The sequence below is a fragment of the Pseudophryne corroboree genome, chromosome 6 (genome assembly GCF_028390025.1).
Source record: "Pseudophryne corroboree isolate aPseCor3 chromosome 6, aPseCor3.hap2, whole genome shotgun sequence".
NCBI lineage: Eukaryota > Metazoa > Chordata > Amphibia > Anura > Myobatrachidae > Pseudophryne > Pseudophryne corroboree.
This window is the reverse complement of record NC_086449.1, coordinates 49914090-49932003: the sequence shown is the minus strand read 5'-3', so window position 1 is coordinate 49932003 and position 17914 is coordinate 49914090. Positions and strand designations below refer to the sequence as shown.

At 47.2% G+C, this 17914-nt stretch overlaps 2 protein-coding genes across 2 annotated transcripts in view; both read left to right on the top strand.

Moving 5' to 3' along the window:
- Positions 1-14019, top strand: part of LOC134936067 (zinc finger protein 84-like) — a 59186-nt gene extending 45167 nt beyond the window's left edge. The window contains exon 2 of the mRNA XM_063930976.1: positions 11320-14019. Coding sequence (XP_063787046.1) covers positions 11488-12876 — 1389 coding nt within the window. The 5' untranslated portion in view covers positions 11320-11487 and the 3' untranslated portion in view covers positions 12877-14019. The remainder of the gene's footprint in view (positions 1-11319) is intronic.
- Positions 1-17914, top strand: part of LOC134936070 (gastrula zinc finger protein XlCGF17.1-like) — a 392476-nt gene that overhangs the window by 282941 nt on the left and 91621 nt on the right. The gene's annotated exons all lie outside the window — the stretch shown is intronic.

Genomic DNA, 17914 nt, shown 5'->3' with positions numbered 1-17914 from the left:
ACCTCCTCTGGATTTAGCCCTAGCTGAGGGGCCAAAATTCCAACTAAAAAAAAAAACCCGGAATTTGCATAAGGGGGCGTGGCCTCGCGTCCCGCGATTAGGCCACGCCCCAACCCGCAGCAGGCACAGCAATGATATAGGGCTCCCCTGTCTCAAGTACCCTGTGGCCCCCGGACTCATAATCAGCCCCTGGGGGCATGCCAGCAGCTCACAGAGCGCTGGGCATGCCCCCTCACTGACGAAAACGGGGACCCTCCCGTGAAGCCACGCCCCCTTTTTCGATGTGTGTGTGTGTGTGTGTGTGTGTGTGTGTGTGTCCCCTGCTCCTGAAGAAGCTGGGAGGTATGCACCCTGCCTGTGCCATGTCCATACTATCTGCTTCAGTGCTTCTGCAGCTGCTCCTAGTGTCCTATATAGATTTGGCCAGATCTGTGACCCATTTGACTAACTCCGCCCACTGTTGTGACTCCGCCCAGCGTTAGCAAATGAATCACAAAATCACAGATCTGGGCTATTATATAGGAGATATATATATATATATATATATATATATATACACACACACAGCTAGGCACTGTATATATTAAGAGCCCCCGCCAAGTTTTTAATATATTTGAGCGGGACAGAAGCTCGCCACCGAGGGGGCGGGGCTTCTTCCTCGGCACTCACTGGCGCCATTTTCTCCACAGCATAGCGCTGAGAGGAAGCTCCCCGGACTCTCCCCTGCTTATCCACAGTGAAAGAGGGTTTTAAAAAAGGACAAGGGAGGCACATAATTGGCGCAATATACAGATTACAGCGTTATCTGGGTAAACATATTGTGTTTTTTCCTGGGTCATTAGCGATGGGTGTGTGCTGGTATACTCTCTCTCTCTCTCTGTCTCTCCAAAGGGCCTAAAGGGGGAACTGTCTTCAGATAAGAGGATTCCCTAAGTGTGTGGTGTGTCGGTACGCGTGTGTCAACATGTCTGAGGTAGAAGGCTCTCCTAGTGAGGAGGTGGAACAAATGAATGTGATCTCTCCGTCGGCAACGCCGAGACCTGACTGGATGGATATGTGGAATGTTTTAAGTGCAAATGTAAACTTATTGCACAAAAGATTAGACAAAACTGAAGCTAGGGAACAGCCAGGGAGTCAACCCATGTCTGTCCCTATATCGCAGGGACCTTCAGGGTCTCAAAAGCGCCCACTATCCCAAATAGTAGACAATGATACCGACACGGATTCTGACTCCAGTGTCGACTACGATGATGCAAAGTTACAGCCAAAATTGGCTAAATGTTTTCGATATAAGATTATTGCAATAAAAGATGTTTTGCATATCACAGAGGAACCCCCTGTCCCCGACACGAGGCTACACATGTATAAGGGAAAGAAACCTGAGGTCACCTTTCCCCCCTCACATGAGCTGAACGAGTTGTGTGAAAAAGCGTGGGAATCTCCAGACAAAAAACTGCAGATTCCCAAAAGGATTCTTATGGCGTATCCTTTCCCGGCAAAGGACAGGATACGGTGGGAATTCTCCCCTAGGGTGGACAAAGCGTTGACACGCTTATCCAAAAAGGTAGCGCTGCCATCCCAAGATACGGCTACCCTAAGGGATCCTGCTGATCGCAAGCAGGAGGTTATTTTGAAGTCCATTTACACACATTCTGGTACTTTACTCAGACCGGCTATTGCGTCGGCTTGGGTTTGTAACGCGGTAGCTGCGTGGACAGATACCTTATCAGTGGAGATTGAGACCCTGGATAAGGATACCATCTTATTGACCCTAGGACATATAAAGATGCTGTCTTATATATGAGAGATGCTCAAAGAGACATTGCTTTACTGGGTTCTAGAGTCAACGCTATGTCGATTTCTGCTAGACGAGTCCTATGGACCCGGCAATGAACAGGTGATGCCGACTCAAAAAGACATATGGAGGTCTTACCTTACAAAGGTGAGGAATTGTTTGAAGAAGGTCTCTCGGACCTGGTCTCCACAGCTACGGCTGGTAAATCCAATTTTTCGCCTTTTATTCCCTCACAGCCTAAGAAAGCGCCACATTATCAAATGCAGTCCTTTCGGTCACAGAAAAGCAAGACAGTACGAGGTGCGTCCTTTCTTGCCAGAGGTAAGGGCAGAGGAAAAAAGCTGCACAACACAGCTAGTTACCAGAAGCAGAAGTCCTCCCCGGCCTCTGCAAAATCCACCGCATGACGCTGGGGCTCCACTACGGGAGTCCACCCCAGTGGGGGCACGTCTTCGACTTTTCAGCCATATCTGGATTCACTCACGAGTGGACCCCTGGGCAATAGAAATTGTTTCCCAGGGTTACAAGCTGGAATTCGAAGAGGTGTCTCCTCGCCGGTTTTTCAAATCGGCCCTGCCGGCTTCTCCCCCAGAAAGGGAGTTAGTGTTAAATGCAATTCACAAATTGTATCTTCAACAGGTGGTGGTCAAGGTTCCCCTACTTCAACAGGAGAGGGGTTATTACTCAACCCTGTTTGTAGTCCCGAAACCGGACGGTTCGGTCAGACCCATTTTAAATTTAAAAGGGCATTCTGTATTAGGTCATTCCTACTATGATAAAGTCTAGGAAGGATGTAACAGCTAAACATTATCACCGTATATGGCGAAAGTATGTTTCTTGGTGTGAGGCCAGGAATGCTCCTATGGATGAATTCCATCTGGGCCGTTTCCTTCACTTCCTACAAACTGGAGTGAATTTGGGCCTAAAATTGGGTTCCATTAAGGTTCAGATTTCGGCCTTATCCATTTTCTCTCAGAAAGAATTAGCTTCTCTCCCAGAAGTATAGACTTTTGTAAAGGGAGTGCTGCATATTCAGCCTCCTTTTGTACCTCCGGTGGCGCCTTGGGACCTTAATGTGGTGTTGAGTTCCTTAAGTCGCACTGGTTTGAACCACTTGAAATGGTGGAGTTAAAATATCTCACTTGGTAGGTGGTCATGTTGTTAGCCTTGGCTTCAGCTAGGTGAGTGTTGAAATTGGCGGCTTTGTCTCATAAAAGCCCCTATCTGGTTGACCATATGGATAGAGCGGAATTGCGGACCCGTCCTCAATTTTTGCCTAAGGTGGTGTCATCTTTTCATATGAACCAACCTATTGTGGTGCCTGTAGCTACGCGAAACTTGGAGGATTCCGAGTCCCTTGATGTGGTCAGGGCTTTGAAAATTTACGTGGCCAGAACGGCTAGAGTCAGAAAAACAGAAGCACTGTTTGTCCTGTGTGCAGCCAACAAGGTTGGCGCTCCTGCTTCAAAGCAGACTATTGCTCGCTGGATCTGTAACACGATTCAGCAGGCTCATTCAACGGCTGGATTGCCGTTACCAAAATCGGTCAAGGCCCATTCCACTAGGAAGGTGGCCCCTTATTGGGCGGCTGCCCGAGGGGTCTCGGCACTACAGCTGTGCTGAGCTGCTACTTGGTCGGGTTCAAACACCTTTGCAAAATTCAATAAGTTTGATACCCTGGCTGAGGAGGACCTCCTGTTTGCTCAATCGGTGCTGCAGAGTCATCCACACTCTCCCGCCCGTTTGGGAGCTTTGGTGTAATCCCCATGGTCCTTACGGAGTCCCCAGCATTCTCTAGGACGTAAGAGAAAATAAGATTTTAAACCTACCAGTAAATCTTTTTCTCCTAGTCCATAGAGGATGCTGGGCGCCCGTCCCAGTGCGGACATATTTCTGCAAGACTTGTATATAGTTATTGCTTACATAAGGGTTATGTTACAGTTAAGATCAGTCTTTGGCTGATGCTGTTTTGTTCATGCTGTTAACTGGTTAGTATATTCCATGTTATACGGTGTGGATGGTGTGGGCTGGTATGAATCTTGCCCTTAGATTAACAAAAATCCTTTCCTCGTACTGTCCGTCTCGTCTGGGCACAGTTTCTCTAACTGAGGTCTGGAGGAGGGGCATAGAGGGAGGAGCCAGTGCACACCCATACCTAAAGTTCTTTCTTAAAGTGCCCATGTCTCCTGCGGAGCCAGTCTATCGCCATGGTCCTTACGGAGTCCCCAGCATCCTCTACGGACTAGGAGAAAGAGATTTACCGGTAGGTTTACAATCTTATTTTTTTTCTCTTTTACATGTGTGGTATTTGATGTTTTTACCTGATGGTGAACACAAACACACAGTCTATAGGTTGTGAAATACAAGTATAAGATTGAAGAGAACAAGCATTAGTAATATGACTTGTTACATTTGGAAGGCGCCTTAGTGGAGAATATTATATCCTAGAACTGTGAAAATGTTTTGCAGTAGGTGAAACTTCTTTATATCTTTGCTGGGCTGACTTCTGGATCTTGTTGCGCACTCTGTAAACCACTTATTTTCCTTGAGTTGGTGGGGTGTGGTCTGGACAACGGAGGCGTGTCCGGTCCGGGGGGGCGGGCCGCGGTGGCTGCGTGATGTCACACGCAGCTGCTGCGACACAAAGGAGGTCATTCCGAGTTGTTCGCTCGCAAGGCGATTTTAGCAGAGTTGCTCACGCTAAGCCGCCGCCTACTGGGAGTGAATCTTAGCATCTTAAAATTGCGAACGATGTATTCGCAATATTGCGATTACAAACTTCTTAGCAGTTTCTGAGTAGCTTCAGACTTACTCGGCATCTGCGATCAGTTCAGTGCTTGTCGTTGTGTGTATTGTACACACAGTTCCAGCCATACAGTATTTTTTATTGTATACCCTTTATAGAGGATTTTTTATTTTTATATTAATGATTACAAGATATTCATATTTATGAAATTTTCTTTTAGAATAAAGGAATTATTTTTATTATCCATGTGTCCCTTATCTTTACTAACCTTGCGCTGGAAAAAAACCTATCTGTACTCCAATCCTGAATAGCGGAATTAGGTAGTGATTCCGCACTTCTTTCCTGAGCAGCATTTATAGTAAAGTAAGAATATTTTTCTGTTAGCGCAGTGCCATATCCCTTCTTGTTTGTGCCATAATAAAAGTATTTACTGTCATTAAATTAGGTCAAATTTCTGATCTATGCATTTTTTTTTTAAAATGCAGAAAATTATATAAAGCTATTTTTTTTTCAGCAAAATAAATGCTCATTAAATTTGGGGTACATAAAAATGGGTATAAGTATATATTTGGGTGATTTTAGGGAACTTTAAAAAAAAAAGAGGAAACCTAATAAAAATAATTAAAAACTTCTAAGTGCCTCATTAGTCATTCAGAGGGATGTACCAGGGATTCAGAACTAAATGGCAACATTTTTAATAGGGATTTCTCTAACGTCCTAAGTGGATGCTGGGGACTCCGTAAGGACCATGGGGAATAGCGGCTCCGCAGGAGACTGGGCACATCTAAAGAAAGCTTTAGGACTAGCTGGTGTGCACTGGCTCCTCCCCCTATGACCCTCCTCCAAGCCTCAGTTAGATTTCTGTGCCCGAACGAGAAGGGTGCAAACTAGGTGGCTCTCCTGAGCTGCTTAGTGAAAAGTTAGTTTTAGGTTTTTTATTTTCAGTGAGTCCTGCTGGCAACAGGCTCACTGCATCGAGGGACTAAGGGGAGAAGAAGCGAACTCACCTGCGTGCAGAGTGGATTGGGCTTCTTAGGCTACTGGACATTAGCTCCAGAGGGACGATCACAGGTCCAGCCTGGATGGGTCCCAGAGCCGCGCTGCCGGCCCCCTTACAGAGCCAGAAGCCTGAAGAGATCCGGAAAATCGGCGGCAGAAGACGTCCTGTCTTCAATAAGGTAGCGCACAGCACCGCAGCTGTGTGCCATTGCTCTCAGCACACTTCACACTCCGGTCACTGAGGGTGCAGGGCGCTGGGTGGGGGCGCCCTGAGACGCAATGAAAACACCTTAGATGGCAAAAGATGCATCACATATAGCTCCTGGGCTATATGGATGCATTTACCCATGCCAAAAATATACAGAAAAACGGGAGATAGGCTCCGCCCCCTTATCGGCGGCCTTCTCTCCTCAGCACACTGGCGCCATTTTCCCTCACAGCTCCGTTGGAGGGAAGCTCCCTGTCTCTCCCCTGCAGTCACTACACTACAGAAAGGGTTAAAAAAAGAGAGGGGGGCACTAATTAGGCGCAGTATAAAACAATACAGCAGCTATAAGGGGAAAAACACTTATATAAGGTTATCCCTGTGTGTGTATATATATATATATATATATATATATATATATATATATATATAGCGCTCTGGTGTGTGCTGGCAAACTCTCCCTCTGTCTCCCCAAAGGGCTAGTGGGGTCCTGTCCTCTATCAGAGCATTCCCTGTGTGTGTGCTGGATGTCGGTACGTTGGTGACGACATGTATGAGGAGAAAAATTATGTAGAGACGGAGCAGATTGCCTGTAATAGTGATGTCACCCCCTAGGGGGTCGACACCTGAGTGGATGAACTGTTGGAAGAAATTACGTGACAGTGTCAGCTCTGTATAAAAGACAGTGGTTGACATGAGACAGCCGGCTACTCAGCTTGTGCCTGTCCAGACGTCTCATAGGCCGTCAGGGGCTCTAAAGCGCCCATTACCTCAGATGGCAGATATAGACGCCGACACGGATACTGAATCCAGTGTCGACGGTGAAGAGACAAATGTGACTTCCAGTAGGGCCACACATTACATGATTGAGGCAATGAAAAATGTTTTTACACATTTCTGATAATACGAGTACCACCAAAAAGGGGTATTATGTTCGGTGAGGAAAAACTACCTGTAGTTTTCCTGAATCTGAGAAATTAAATGAGGTGTGTGATGATGCGTGGTTTTCCCCCGATAACAACTGATAATTTCTAAAATGTTATTGGCATTATATCCTTTCCCGCCAGAGATTAGGGTGCGTTGGGAAACACCCCCTAGGGTGGATGAAGCGCTCACACGCTTGTAAGGGCTCTACCCTCTCCTGAGATGGCCGCCCTTAAGGATGCTGCTGATAGAAAGCAGGAGGGTATCCTAAAATGTATTTACACACATACTGGTGTTATACTGCGACCAGCAATCGCCTCAGCCTGGATGTGCAGTGCTGGGTTGGCGTGGTCGGATTCCCTGACTGAAAATTTTGCCTATAGAGCATTTAAAAGATGCATTTCTATATATGCGTGATGCACAGCGGAATATTTGCCGACTGGCATCAAGTCTAAGTGCGTTGTCCATTTCTACCAGTAGAGGGTTATGGACACGTCAGTGGTCAGGTGATGCGTATTCCAAATGGCTTTTGGAAGTATGGCCTTATTAAGAGGAGTTATTTGGGGTCGGTCTTTCAGACCTGGTGGCCACGGCAACAGCTGGGAAATCCACGTTTGTACCCCAGGTCGCCTCTCAACATGAGAAGACGCCGTATTATCAGGCGCAGTCTTTTCATGGACAAGCGGGCAAAAAGGGTTCCTCATTTCTGCCCCGTGACAGAGGGAGAGGAAAAAAGGCTGCAGAAATCAGCCAGTTCCCAGGAACAGAAACCCTCTCCCGCCTCTGCCAAGCCCTCAGTATGACGCTGGGGCTTTACAAGCAGTATCAGGCACGGTGGGGGGCCCGTCTCAATGAATTTCAGCGCGCAGTGGGCTCACTCGCAAGTAGACCCCTGGATCCTTCAGGTGATACTCAGGGGTAAAAATTAGAATTTGAGACGTCTCCCCCTCGCCGTTTCCTAAAGTCGGCTTTACTGATGTCTCCTTCTGACAGGGAGATAGTTTTAGAAGCCATTCACAAGCTGTATTCCCAGCAGGTGATAATCAAGGTACCCCTCCTGCAACAGGGAACGGGGTATTATTCCACACTGTTGTGGTACCGAAGCCGGGCGGCTCGGTGAGATCGATTATAAATCTAAAATCTTTGAACACTTACATACAGAGGTTCAAATTCAAGATTGAGTCAGTCAGAGCAGTGATTGCGAACCTGGAAGAAGGGGACTACATGATGTCTCGGGACATCAAGGATACTTACCTTCATATAAAAAATTTACCCTTCTCATCAAGGGTACCTCAGGTTTATGGTACAGAACTGTCACTATCAGTTCAGACGCTGCCTTATGGATGGTCCACGGCACCCCAGGTCTTTACCAAGGTAATGGCCGAAATGATGATATTCCTTCAAAGGAAGGGAATTTTAGTTATCCCTTACTTGGACGATTCCCTGATAAGGGTAAGATCCAGGGAACAGTTTGAGGTCGGAGTAGCACTATCTCAGGTAGTGTTGCGGCAGCACGATTGGATTCTCAATATTCCAAAAATCGCAGCTGGTTCCGACGACTTGTTTTATGTTCCTAGGGATGATCCTGGACACAGTCCAGAAAAAGGTGTTTCTCCCGGAAGAGAAAGCCAGGGAGTTATCCGAGCTAGTCAGGAACCTCCTAAAACCGAGCCAAGTCTCAGTGCATCAATGCACAAGGGTTCTGGTATAATGGTGGCTTCCTACGAAGCAATCCCATTCGGCAGATTCCACGCAAGAATTTCCAGTGGGACCTGCTGGACAAATGGTCCGGGTCGCATCTTCAGATGCATCAGCGGATAACCCTGTCACCAAGGACAAGGGTGTCCCTCCTGTGGTGGTTGCAGAGTGCTCATCTTCTAGAGGGCCGCAGATTCGGCATTCAGGACTGGGTCCTGGTGACCACGGATGCCAGCCTGCGAGGCTGGGGAGCAGTCACACAGGGAAGGAATATCCAGGGCTTATAGTCTAAAAGCCTGGAGACATCACTTCACTAAAATATCCTGAAGCTAAGGGCCATTTACAATGCTCTAAGCTTAGCAAGACCTCTGCTTCAAGGTCAGCGGGTGTTGATCCCGTCTGACAACATCACGGCAGTCACCCACGTAAACAAACAGGGTGGCACAAGAAGCAGGAAGGCAATGGCAGAAGCTGCAAGGATTCTTCGCTGGGCGGAAAATCATGAGATAGCACTGTCAGCAGTATTCATTCCGGGAGTGGACAACGGGGAAGCAGACTTCCTCAGCACGACCTCCACCCGGGAGAGTGGGGACTTCACCCAGAAGTCTTCCACATGATTATAAACCGTTGGGAAAAACTCGACAGGTATTGCGCCAGGTCAAGGGACCCTCAGGCTATAGCTGTAGACGCTCTGGTAACACCGTGGGTGTACCAGTCAGTGTATGTGTTCCCTCCTCTGCCTCTAATACCCAAAGTACTGAGATTGATAAGATGGAGAGGAGTAAGCACTATATTCGTGGCTCCGGATTGGCCAAGAAGGACTTGGTAACCGGAACTTCAAGAGATGCTCACGGAGGATCCGTGGCCTCTACCTCTAAGAAGGGACCTGCTCCAGCAAGGACCCTGTCTGTTTCAAGACTTACCGCGGCTGCGTTTGACGGCATGGCGGTTGAACGCTGGATCCTGAAGGAAAGGCATTCCGGATGAAGTCATCCCTATCCTGATCAAAGCCAGGAAGGATGTAACCGCAAAACATTATCACTGCATTTGGCGAAAATACGTTGCGTGGTGCGAGGCCAGTAAGGGCCGACGGAGGAAATTCAACGGGGTCGATTCCTACATTTCCTGAAAACAGGAGTGTCTATGGGCCTGAAATTGGGGTCCATTAAGGTTCAAATTTCGTCCCTGTCAACTTTCTTCCAAAAAGAGCTAGCTTCAGTCCCTGAAGTTCAGACGTTTGTAAAAGGGGTACTGCATATACAGCCTCCTTTTGTGCCTCCAGTGGCACGTTGGGATCTCAATGTAGTTTTTGGGTTCCAAAAAAAAAAAAAATCACATTGGTTTGAACCACTTAAATCTGTGGAGTTAAAATATCTCACAGGGAAAGTGGTCATGCTGTTGGCCCTGGCCTGGGCCAGGTGCGTGTCAGAATTGGCGGCTTTATCCTGTAAAAGCCCTCATCTGATTTTCCATTCGGACAGGGCGGAATTGAGGACTCGTACTCAGTTTCTCCCTAAGGTAGTTTCAGCGTTTCACCTGAACCAACCTATTGTGGTGCCTGCGGCTGCTAGGGACTTGGAGGACTCCAAGTTGCTGGATGTTGTCAGGGCCCTGAAAATATAGGTTTCCAGGACGGCTGGAGTCAGGAAAACTGACTCGATGTTTATCCTGTATGCACCCAACAAGCTGGGTGCTCTTGCTTCTAAGCAGACTATTGCTCGTTGGATTTGTAGTACAATTCAGCTTGCACATTCTGTGGCAGGCCTGCCACAGCCAAAAATCTGTAAATGCCCACTCCACAAGGAAGGTGGGCTCATCTTGGGCGGCTGCCCGAGGGGTCTCGGCTGTACAACTTTGCCGAGCAGCTTCTTGGTCAGGAGCAAATACGTTTGTAAAATTCTACAAAATTGATACCCTGGCTGAGGAGGACCTGGAGTTCTCTCAATTGGTGCTGCAGAGTCATCCGCATTCTCCTGCCCGTTTGGGAGCTTTGGTATAATCCCCATGGTCCTTACGGAGTCCCCAGCATCCACTTAGGACGTTAGAGAAAATAAGAATTTACTTACCGATAATTCTATTTCTCATAGCCCGTAGTGGATGCTGGGCGCCCAACCCAAGTGCGGATTGTCTGCAATACTGGTATATAGTTATTGTTACCAAAAAAATCGGGTTATTGCTGTAGTGAGCCATCTTTGCTAGAGGCTCCTCTGTTATCATGCTGTTAACTGGGTTCAGATCACAGGTTGTACGGTGTGATTGGTGTGGCTGGTATGAGTCTTACCCGGGATTCAAGATCCTTCCTTATTGTGTACGCTCGTCCGGGCACAGTATCCTAACTGAGGCTTGGAGGAGGGTCATAGGGGGAGGAGCCAGTGCACACCAGCTAGTCCTAAAGCTTTCTTTAGATGTGCCCAGTCTCCTGCGGAGCCGCTATTCCCCATGGTCCTTACGGAGTCCCCAGCATCCACTACGGACTATGAGAAATAGAATTATCGGTAAGTAAATTCTTATTTTTTCATTACTTACCACCAGCTCAAAGATGGTGAAGAGAAACCACGATAAACCCTATGGAGACTTATCAATAATAACTTATCGCCACTAACACGATACCAAATGATTGTATTTGTGATAAGTTATCAATATACTGCGGCTAATTGAATACTTCCTAACTGTCATTTCATTCCAATTTGATAACATCATTTTATTATAATTTGATTTGTTATATATATATATATATATATATATATATATATATATATATATATATGTTGTATCTGTGGCAGGAGCAATGTGGTATCTGTACTGCACATCTGACTGGAAATGGGAGCCCAACAATTAGGCAACATACATAAAGATACATCCTGTTCCTTATACAATATAACACTACAGCTGATTACAATGGTGATCTTCAGGCTTTTAAATAACAGTTTTTATTTTTCTATTTTTTTACAGATAACATAAAGAGCTGGAGTCCCACTAAGAATAGAATACAAGGCTGCGGAAAGAGACGGTGTGGAAAGGCTCCTTGTTCCCTGATCTAGCCAACTAAAGATATAATTTCTTCTTAAGCCTTCTTAAGAAACTATTTTCATTTTATGGATAGAAGTTTTTATCCATTACATGATGAGTCTCACAGGAGAGAAACCACATCTGTGCTCTGAGTGTGACAGAAGCTTTACATATATATCACATCTTATCAGACATCAGAGGATTCACACAGGAGAGAGACCGCATCTGTGCTCTGAGTGTGACAGAAGCTTTACATGTAAATCAGATCTTCTCATACATCAGAGGAGTCACACAGGAGAGAAACCACATCTATGCTCTGAGTGTGACAGAAGCTTTACATATAAATCAAAACTTATCATACATCAGAGGAGTCACACAGGAGAGAAACCATTTATTTGTTCTGAATGCAGCAAGTGTTTTTCCCTGAAGTCATATCTTGTTATACATCAGAGGAGTCACACAGGAGAGAAACCATTTACATGTTCTGAATGCAGCAAGTGTTTTTCCGGGAAGTCGCATCTTGTTATGCATCAGAGGAGTCACACAGGAGAGAAACCACATCTGTGCTCTGAGTGTGACAGAAGCTTTACATGTAAATCACATCTTGTTACACATCAGAGGAGTCACACAGGAGAGAAACCACATCTGTGCTCTGAGTGTGACAGAAGCTTTACATGTAAATCACATCTTATCATACATCAGAGGAGTCACACAGGAGAGAAACCACATCTGTGCTCTGAGTGTGACAGAAGCTTTACATGTAAATCACATCTTATCATGCATCAGAGGAGTCACACAGGAGAGAGACCTTTTGAATGTTCTGAATGCAGCAAGTGTTTTTCCCAGAAGGCACATCTTGTTATACATCAGAGAGTTCACACAGGAGAAAAACCATTTGAATGTTCTGAATGTAGCAAGTGTTTTTCCCTGAAGTCCTATCTTGTTATACATCAGTGGATTCACAGAGTAGAGAAACCATTTGATTGTTCTGAATGTAGCAAGTGTTTTTCCCAGAAGTCAGAGCTTGTTATACATCAGAGGAGTCACACAGGAGAAAACCCAATTATATGTCCTGAATGTAGCAAATGTTTTACCAGGAAGTCATATCTTGTTATACATCAGAGGAGTCACACAGGAGAGAAAACATTTAAATGTTCTGAATGCAGCAAGTGTTTTTCCCATAAGTCACATCTTGTTACACATCAGAGGAGTCACACAGGAGAGAAACCATTTAAATGTTCTGAATGCAGCAAGTGTTTTTCCCGGAAGTCATCTCTTGTTATACATCAGAGGAGTCACACAGGAGAGAAACCATTTAAATGTTCTGAATGCAGCAAGTGTTTTTCCCAGAAGTCATTTCTTATTAGACATCGGAGGAGTCACACAGGAGAGAAACCATTTACATGTTCTGAATGTAGCAAGTGTTTTACTAGAAAGAAAACACTCAGTAATCACATGCAGAGTCACTCTGAGGGCCTGAATGCAGCAAGTGTATCATAAGTAATGTAACTTATCACAACTATATGAATTCAATGGAGCCAATATTTATTTTCTGAATGTGATGAGTGTTTTATATAAATCAGTCTTGATAAAGACAGGAGAGGTCAGACAAGTGGACCTGGAGGTACTTTTCCCCTTGGGAAGGTCTCTGTGTTAGGAACTAGAGCTGCAGTATAACAATAGCCAATGACCATGGGACTGCCATTACTCAGCTCTGTAATATACAGCTGTTCTGTTCATGCAGGTGCTGGGACTAGTAGAGACTTCCAGCAGCTCCTCTCAGTACTGGGATTCCTTCTCTGACCAGCAGGGCTATGAGTGCTGGGTATTTCTACAGGAACAATGTATGCTGCTCTGTTTCACCGTATGGGTTATTGTATGGGGTGTTATTTTTAACCACTTTTTAGATGCCATTTTGTCCATGTTTAACTCCATTTTGTATATGTTTGACCTCATTGCTTTATATACTGTACATACTTTTTATTAGGATTAGTGCTTTGCAGACATATAGGCACCAGTTAGAAATATAGTGTCACGTTAAGTTACAAGTTTTCTTTCACCTTTGACATAGTGTGAAAGACATAGTGAGTGGGAAGTGTATACAGCTTTTAGGATGGCTGATTATAATAAATACTGTATGTTCCTGTTATCAGTATCTCAGATGGAAACTGTCTAGTAAGATGTTTGGGGTATTGTGTACATAAGTAGGGGAAAGGGTACAGTTGTCTAGAATAACATATATTATGTTATCCTGAATGACTACTGCACCCAGCGTCACAGACCCTGAATGTAATATCTGGTAAGACAATGTTAGCGTATCCTTGCGGGGTTATAAAGCCTAGAGACTTACACATAGCAAGTAGTTCTGATGGAAGCTAGGTCTGGCTGCAGCGGACCTAGACTTCTACAAACCCCCTCCAGCTTGTAACTTGCGGCAAAGTTATTAGGCGGGACCCTAGAGAATGACTGAACTACATTATTTAAACTACTTAATCGATGACCATCATCTGGGACAGATCTTATAACATCTGGGATAAGAGCTGAGTGTTCTAATTTGTTCTTGTTATTATTGTAACTGACTAGAACTTGTTACTTGCATGTTTTCATTATTGTAACTTTGATTAATGATTATCCTTTTTACTATGTCCTGTGAGAGTCTCTATATTTAACACATTGTATTCCAGAACCTGGTCGCTTGAGATTTTCAACCGACAACAGTTATATTTACTAAATATCAGTTTTTCAAAGCCACTGATTCTTACTGTCTATGATCGCTGGATGATAAAGGGCAGTAATAATACATGTAAATTCAGGCTTGTTTTGCTTGTATTTCTATTGCCCTTTAAATCCAGCACACAAATGGGGTGAAAATCTCTGGGTTTCAAAATAACTGTGTAGTAACTACAGTATACCTGCTACAGGTCTTTCCTCTGGTCTCTTATACCTCCGTATTATTTCTCTAATACCTTTTATATTACTACTATTACTGTTTAGTAAAATGGTGCAAGTAAAACACTGGTCATCTGTATCCCATAGCAACCAAATGATAACACTTGTTTGTTTGCTGGCACTAGACAGCTAATAGCTGATATTTGGTTGCTATGGGTTACAGCACATGCTTGTTTTCCATATTAAGTAATTAAATAAGTCCCAAGTTGTGCACATTGTGTACCAGGCTAATGGTAAAGTTCCTTCACAATAAATGAAACTAGTATGACAGTAAAAATATACACGATACTCACCTTGACATAAGGGGTCATACAGACCTGAATGCAGCCGTGCATCTGTACGCAGCGGCTGCATTTGGGTGGTCTGCGCACATGAACTGGCCGCAGTGCACATGTGTGACCCTTCTCATGGCTGCATCCTGGTAGGATGTTGCCGCAAGATGATTGACAGCCGCGGGGTGGTGACGCAGCATTGGGGGGCGGGTGCATGATGTCACATGCAGCTGCTCCAATTTAAAAAATGGTGGCCGACTGCCTGACAGCGCAGACAGGCTGCGCTGCTGGGGGTCAATCTTAGTTTCATGCGTCTGCAGTCTAATTGGAGACGCATCAGGAGGCAGACCATCACACATACCGGGCAGTCTTGTCCTGTGCTGGGCGGCCCCCAGCATGTGAGGAGATGGGCGCAGATCTGGCTGCATATATCTCTGAATCAGGTCCATAGTACTCAGTGATGTAACGCAGACAGATCTGTCCTGTACGTAGACTGAAGGACCATGTACAAATAATGGGCCGGATGTAATGGGCTGCGAGACGGACGGAGCTCTGAGACTGGTTTTGCCTTGTAAACATTTGCTGCTGTGAAATAACGTATGAGTGGGGACGGAGTCTCAGAGCTCTGGCCGTCTCCAAACCATTACATCCGGCCCCATATCTGTAATACCCATACATGTTACTAGCAGTTGTCCCCATAACGGGTGTACTACGATGTACCGGCGCTTGGGATACCAGCTCCCAGCATATCTGCGCCAAGATCCTGACCACCGGTATGCAGAGCGCCGGGATCATGACAGCTGGGATATCGAGGGCCTCCCCTCATAACACTCATTGAATAAAACGATTTCATAAATAATAATACTTTTGTACATTCCTCTTCTACATTTTAGAAGATAGACCCAGGAGAGATACTTAGGTGATCATCAGGGTCGGCCCGACGCATACGCCGGGTATGCGCGCGTGTAGAGCGCCAATATGTAAAGGGCACTGCTGCAGAGAGTGAGACAGTCACTCACTACACCGCCGCGGCCACCCGCCATGGACACAAATCTCCTTCTTGATAAGCTTGCAGCCATGCATACTCCTGGCGCCCAGTCCTCCGGCAATGACAGGAAACGGGGGGAGGGAGACAGTGGGCTGCTGTCTCTACCGCAGGGGATATAAATTAGCAGGGGTGGATTAGCCCAGAGGGACCCTGTGACCATTTGCTGGTGGGCAGGGCCCATCCTGGCCCTAGTGACCGCGCTAGCCCTCCCCTCCATCCACGTGGGGCCGATTCATTGATGGAGCCCCAGTCCTTCCTCCAGCACTGCGGAAACCGGTGGGTACGAGGACCCATTCGCAGGGTGTGTGTGCGGGGGGAGAGATGGGGCTGCCGGCTGCTGAGGGAGAAATACATCCACTGCAGGGAGAGAGGGACGGTTGCTGGTCGCTGCAGGGGTAGAAAGCCGCTGCGGACGGGGAGTGAGGGGAGGTTGCTGGCCGCTGCTGGGAAGAGAGAGGGGGGCTGCCGGTGGCTGACCCACACAGTGTGGAGAGACTGAGTGCTGCTGATGCTGCTTTCTAGGAGCAAGAAGTCCAGCTGTCCCTCCTGTGTGATTCTGCTGCTGTCAGCGGTGTGACTTACGAATGCTGGGACCCAGGTGTTGCAGGGAGGAGGTGAGATTTTTGTTTCCTTCCACTTCCATCCTGCCCTGCTTCCCACTGCTAGTCCTTGATTGCCTTCTGCTCCCCACCACCACTACTCCCAGCTGGCCCTTTGCTTCCCACTATTACTCCCAACTGGCCCCCTGCTTCCCATTACTATTCTCAGCCTGTGCCCTGCTTTCCACCACTACTACTTCAAGCCAGGGCCGGCCCAAAGCATACACGAGTATGCAGCTGCGTAGATCGCCACACTATGGAGGGTGACACTGCGGCACTACCTGGACTGCTGTCACTTGGATTCCTGTGAGAGGAGTGAGGTTATGTAATGTACGTAGCCTCCAGTACGTAACCGCTACATGTCCAGCACCCACGGCCAATCAGAGCACTCTGTGGTTGGGTGTGATGACGGCATCAGCTGCTGCTGCTACCACTCTCCCAGTTACTGTTCTCCTGTGTGGGGCGAGTTGAAAGAATGGCACAGCCCCTCCTTCAGGAAGCGTCGCCCGGATCTCAGAGGTGAGACAGAAGCAGGCGGCCGGCGCTCCGAGTGTGACCTGGCCCGTTACTCAAGGGTGGGACCATGAGATGGTGAGGAAGCCCTCTGGCAATGAGATGGAGATGGGGTGACCTGGGGACATTGTGCAGTCTGCCTGGCAGCAGCAGTAGGCCGAGGAGTGTCCTGTGATGTATATGTGCAGGATGGAGGAATACCACAGCTTGACCTGCACATTACCACTGGAGTCCGTGCTCTGCCCACTGTCGCCTCCCAACTCAGGAGATGTGACAGACTGACAGCATGAGGCATGCACCCCTGACGCACTGCCAACAGAGCCCTGACTACAGGGTGAGGTGAGAAGGGGAGGGAAAGCACTGGGACAGGTTACCACTGTAACAGACCTGGGCCCTGCCAACTACTATCTCCCTGTCACCCCTGCCTCCCCAATACCCACTATCTCCCTGTCATTCCTGCTTTGCCGGTCATTATCCACCTGTCACTCCTGCCTCCCCAGTCACTATCCACCTGTCATTCCTGCCTCCCCAGTCACTCACTATCCACCTGTCACTCCTGTCTCCATAGTCACTAACTATCCACCTGTCACTCCTGCCTCCCCAGTCACTCACTATCCACCTATCACTCGTGCCTCCCCAGTCACCCACTATCTCCCAGTCACTCCTGCCTTCCCAGTCACTATCCACCTGTCACTCCTGCCTCCCCAGTCACTCACTATCTCCCAGGGGTTCAGTATGTTATGCCAGCGGTCGGGCTGCCGGCGACCAGCATACCGGCGCTGGGAGCCCAACCGCCGGCTTACCGACATTGTGGCGAGCGCAAATGAGCCCCTACGCGCGCTACTCTATTTTATTTTCCCTCCAGGTGGGGTCGTGGACCCCCACGAGGGAGAGTAAGTGTCGGTATGCCGGCTGTCGGGATTCCGGTGCCGTTATACTGTGCGCCGGGATCCCGTCAGTCGGCATACTGAAGACCACCCATCTCCCAGTCACTCCTGCCTTCCCAGTCACCCACTATCTCCCAGTCATTCCTGCTTCCCCAGTCATTATCCACCTGTCACTCCTGCCTCCCCAGTGACTATCCACCTGTCACCCCTGCCTCCCCAGTCACCCACTATCTCCCTGTCACTCCTGCCTCCCCACTCACACACTATCTC